Source organism: Buceros rhinoceros, unplaced genomic scaffold (genome assembly GCF_000710305.1).
Source record: "Buceros rhinoceros silvestris isolate BGI_N320 unplaced genomic scaffold, ASM71030v1 scaffold22421, whole genome shotgun sequence".
NCBI classification, from domain to species: domain Eukaryota; kingdom Metazoa; phylum Chordata; class Aves; order Bucerotiformes; family Bucerotidae; genus Buceros; species Buceros rhinoceros.
This window is the reverse complement of record NW_010394007.1, coordinates 76,444-81,559: the sequence shown is the minus strand read 5'-3', so window position 1 is coordinate 81,559 and position 5,116 is coordinate 76,444. Positions and strand designations below refer to the sequence as shown.

Here is a 5,116-nt window from a genome sequence, read left to right as displayed (position 1 = left end):
AGGAATGAGCAGTTTTTAAAGTGAATTAGAGATTCATCCGAGCCCCCAGAACTGAAATATTTTGATAGCAAGAATGGACAGGCCAGCTCAGCAGAACTCCTAAAGCTGAAGCGTACTTGTGGATGCATTTATTTACACCAAAATAAATATGCACAACTGCGGTATTTGCTTGCTCCTTATCTTCCTCTTCAGGACATGTTAGATCTGCCGCGTGCCCAGTGGACACAGTCACCGTCTCCAGCCTTTGCCCCTCCAACACAGAACAGCTGGCGCAGTCTCCGTTCTGCACCCGAGGGGCTCTGTTCAGAGTCCTTCGAGCCTACCACCACCTTGAGGTGGGGAGTATGTGTCCTACAGGGACCTCTAGATCCAGAGGTGGCTGGAGAGAAGGCAGCTAATCTAGTCCCCCAAAATGTAAACGTTTTTATTTAATGCCTTTCACTCATCACAAGGTACTTTTTCCCCACCCCCAGCCCCCAAACCAAGATGGCAGCATAAGGCACCGTGTAGACACATGCACAGTCCACATACCATCTATGCAAGATTTAAAAACACAGCTATAGTTCTTACCAGCAGTACCGTGTGTCCTCATTAGTAACGTACACAATATGATTTTCCACAGAGTTTGTTCTGGAGAAATGAACTATTAATTTAGACTGGTAAGACGTTCCCCACCCACCCCAAAAAGCCAGATTAAAAACACAGGTACAGAGCTTAATGCCAGAATAATGAGATTAGTTCATAAATTAAAAAAATAATAAAAAAAATAATCAACAGTTTCACTCTTATTTTCAGAAAGTCCCATGTGCTGTGATGGCCTGTGCAGAGACTGCTTACTATGTCCTCTTCCCCTTTCAAAAGCAAGAAAACCGACAAGTAGACCCAAGACTTCTAGTGTTTGTCATCGACGGCAAAAAGGCAGTTACAGCTCTACGCATCTGGCTTAACCAGGTTACTGCAGGATCCCCAGCGAGCTGGCTGAAGCCTTCCTCTGCCCAAAGGAAGAAGGGCTTGACACAACGTTCTTTGGCTGCGAGTTCTTAAAGGATTCCACTAAAAGGGTCCTCCTTCGAAAAAAAGAAAAACTGCAGTTGCTGTGGGATTTTTTACCGAGAAAATGTTGAGGAGCAGGTGGAACCGATGTCATAGTTTGAGCGAAGCCCTCACAGTGCGAAGATGTTGGGGTCTGCTACAAATATTCAAGTTCCAAGGCGTGCCGGAGAGCTTCCAGGTCAGCGTGACAAGAGATTCTCCAAAACGGCATGTTGTGCTAGAGTGAAACCAAAAGAGGGTATTTTGCGGTTTTGTTTAATACTGAGATCAAAACAACTTTCTTAGTTTGTGCCCTCAGGATAGAGCTTTGTACACGGGCCACCAGGCTGTCGCGGTGTTAACAGGCAAAGAGGATCATCTCAGAGAGGAAGGGAGGGAGCGGGAAGTGACTATTTGCTGACACATTTCTCCTAAGCAGCGGAAGAGAGGAGTGTCCTGCTTCAGAGGAGCTGGCGGCTGCCGGCTGGCTTCCTGAATGTACTTAGCTACTAAATTCAACTGCTATTTTTCATGGAATAATTAGGTATGTTACTAGAATTACAGTATTTCTGGCAACAATTTTAGGCAACCATCACTAGTGAAAGCTGTTGTCAGTGCGTCACAGGCAAGTGGATGACTTATAAAAGGCTTCTGAGAGACTGTCTTAAGTTCTTTTCCTCCCACTGTTTTTCAATTTCTGTTTGCTGTGATAACGCTGAAGTCATGTGGACAAATGTCCAGGTTCTAACCAGCCCGTTCCACTTGAAATCTGAGCATCTGGACCAACATCTGGAACTACCCCTGACCTACTGTATCTTCTTTAGAATATCCTGACTAATCTCTTGAAAATTGTGAATATACTCTGGCAAAACAAGACTTGCATCTGAAAGAGGATGAAGTACCAACTTCAAGAGCTGTGAAACAAGTGTTCAGTTACCCAGGGAGCTGAGGTGGGAATGTACTCTGGTAAGGCACAAACAGTTCTCTGGAAGCATCATTACAACACCATAGTTCTGCGCTCCCTGTGCTTGCTTGCAAAGAGATAACCTCAAAATAATTAGAACTTGCTCTTAGGTATTAAATACCTAAATTCCAGCATAGAAATAAAATTTCTGAGTATTTTATCACTGTGAATAACTGCACTGTAACCATACTGCTTCTGGATAAATCGCTCCAAGCTGTAAAGAGTATGTACTTCCTAGAGAGATGCTGCTGAGGAAGGGAGATGTTCCTTTTCCAAGTGTACCTACCTGTGTAAAAAACCTCCACTGGCTGCAGATGGTTATCTTACAGAGGGTCTATTTACACTCTGCTAATGTTTAATGTAACTCAAGCTTCTCTCTGGTATGTTGCCTATCAGTCAACAAATGTCCCCTTCAAGCTTTTTATCGGTGTGTAGAGACAGCAAACAGCCATCTAAGTGGCTGGAATCCATTGCTCTGGGATTTCACTTTAAGGGAAAAGGTTATTTCCTTCTCCCCTGGTTGTTACTAAACCCTATCCATTAAAATATCTATTTTTCTCTCTTAAACTAGGAGAAAACTTGGCCTGTGAGCCACTCCTGTTGTTCAGCATTTACAGGTTTATCACTCGTCAGACAGGTGAAGAAAAATGCCCTACTAAAATGGAGATACTATCAGAGCTGTCGGCAAAACAGTGAAAGGCTCGGGCTGCCCCCCGGCCACCCCCCTGCCTTTTTGTGTGTGTCTAAAGCTGGGGTGTGTAAAAGCCTTGACTAATGATTGTCATCCATCAAGGGAGGCAACAGCCTAGCAAAGAATGTGCTCTACTAATGGGAGAGCTGCTTAGGCCAGGAGACACAAGCAAGAGAGCTCTTGAAATCCCGGCACAGAAGATTGTTGAACCTTCCCACTTGTTCATACAGCCTGAGAGCCCTCGCAGCCTTTGATGCCGCCATGTCCACTGACCCGCTACCTTTGAAGTAGGGCACTGGGCTGTCAAAAGCAGCAGGCTCTTATCACTTCATTCCCAGTCATGCATTTTGGACTCTCCTCGGACAACTGCTTAACCCTTCCCGACCTAGAGAACCATCTGCAGATTTAGCTAGGGTTCCGAGGTGGGTGCAGCTATCATTTCTTCCACTGGCCAGGGGAAATACGCTATTATGAAAAGGGTTTCTGCTGCTTTGAAAACAACCTGAGATACAGTTCCGGGGATAGAACATGTGCCCATCATCTTATTTGCTGGGATCCTTTTGTTCCTGGGCTTGTGCACCCAATGAGCTCAAATTTACTTGGGAAGTCTTTGCAGGATCTTCCTTCAGAATGAGACGTCAGGTTCTCCAGCACAAGGTTCAGCTGTATCACTGAGTTCCCGTGATACAGTATTTTGTACATTACCTGAGCTACCGCAGCCATCTGGGTGCCCATAGAAAATTAGTGCTGCAGATGAGGCTCATGCAGTCAGGTCCTGCAGCTCAACTCACGCAATGCTCCTGAAGCAAATGCAGCTCAGTCATCTTTCTGCAATCACATCAGGAGCACCACACCCAGGATGCACAAAACCACCTTGCAAGTAAGTCCTGCCATTAACAAATTGTATCCTGACCCTGTAAAGCCAAATAAATGGGGGCTCCAGGTGGGTTTCTGTTCTAAATTTTCAGAAATGAAAACTTTGTCTGTTCAATCCTGATGTTGTACAGTTCAGCTGATGTACCCGATTGCTTTCCTTCAGGCCTCTGGTGGTTGCTCTCCATGTTTCTACCCCTCCTCACTGATATCCCAGGTGTACGGCAGAAGTTACTCCTTGCTGTATTTCTATCCCCACCCTCCCAAATCACTCTGAGCAGAATATGAGCTTTGGTCTTTTCTTTTACTTCTTCCAGGCTCTGGGGATCCAGCTTCTCTCCTCTTACAGTCTACCCAAAAAGCAAGAAGCTTCAACCGGTTCCTAGAACTCCAGTTCTCATTTCCCAATCAGAGAACCACAGACACTAACCACTAGAGGACTCAGCGGGATGCACAGGTTAGTCCATTTAATTCTTTCTAAGGCTCCCTGTGTCAGTGGCCACATCTCTGCAGTGAGCATGAAGTGGCACCGAGGCCGTGTTACTCCTGACCGTTCTGCCTTCTGTTTCTGTTCTACGTTGTATTCAGTACATCTTCCCAATTTCATTTTCCTTGTGAAATTAATCACATTGATCCAGAAATCACTGATGAATGTAGCAACTCAGTACTAGTCCTTTGGTGTTCGCTCTAACGACGCTGTACCCTATGATCTCAATGAGTAACAAACAGAAATACACCTATGTATACATGCATAATCTACTAAGTAATCTAAAACTAATTCCAACAATTTGGAATCTGTAAAAGCGAGACGTGTGCACATCAGAAATTCACCCTGCTTGCTCCTCTGAGGTCACACACTGGAGTTCTCCTTTTCAGGTGTTTAAAGCCATCTTTATTAAGCAAGAATGAATACTGAAACATGTGACACAGCAACTACCTGACAAACTGCACTGGCTGCCAGGGTGGGGGGATTCGCAGTACGAAACGCCTCACGAGGTGGTTGAGTATTTTGCATATTAAGAAACAAGACCAACTGTAAACTGTTCCAAATGGAGGGAACTTCATTAAATGCTTAAGTAAAGAAAGGGTCATTGAAATGAAAACCTGGAAGAATCCAGTACAACATCCACAAACTGTACCTTTTTTGCTCCCTGTTCCTCTTCAACACCATCTCCTATTACAATGTACACGGCTTTCCTTCCAAACCTTTGCATTATTCTTTCAAAACAGCTCTCCTTCCCTAAGCAACAGAAGAAAAGACACATTTCTTTATCTGGACACATACAGCAGGTGGGGCTGACATTCAGCTACTGAACTGGAGCTGAGACCTAATGGAACTTGCTGCTTTTGAAATCAGAACCGAACTTCATGTTCATCTGAGATGGATTCTCTCCACCTCATGATAGTTACTAGAATTTTCTTTATCAGCCAAGGACTTCCAGCTGCTGCCAGTTTGCCCTAAGCTTTGTGACCTTGATGCACTGCTTAGATGCACTGCTTAGACCAGCAGTTGGTTGTCTGACGTGACACTCATGGCACGGTATTCAGGTTCAGCA

General features: G+C 44.8%; 1 protein-coding gene across 1 annotated transcript in view; it reads right to left on the bottom strand.

Moving 5' to 3' along the window:
* Nucleotides 1-413: 413 nt before the first annotated feature.
* EYA2 (EYA transcriptional coactivator and phosphatase 2) overlaps nucleotides 414-5,116 on the bottom strand; it is a 53,285-nt gene continuing 48,582 nt past the window's right edge. The window contains exons 14-15 of the mRNA XM_010145114.1: nucleotides 4,700-4,800; nucleotides 414-1,270 (exon numbers count right to left, since the gene is read on the bottom strand). Coding sequence (XP_010143416.1) covers nucleotides 1,190-1,270; nucleotides 4,700-4,800 — 182 coding nt within the window. The 3' untranslated portion in view covers nucleotides 414-1,189. The remainder of the gene's footprint in view (nucleotides 1,271-4,699; nucleotides 4,801-5,116) is intronic.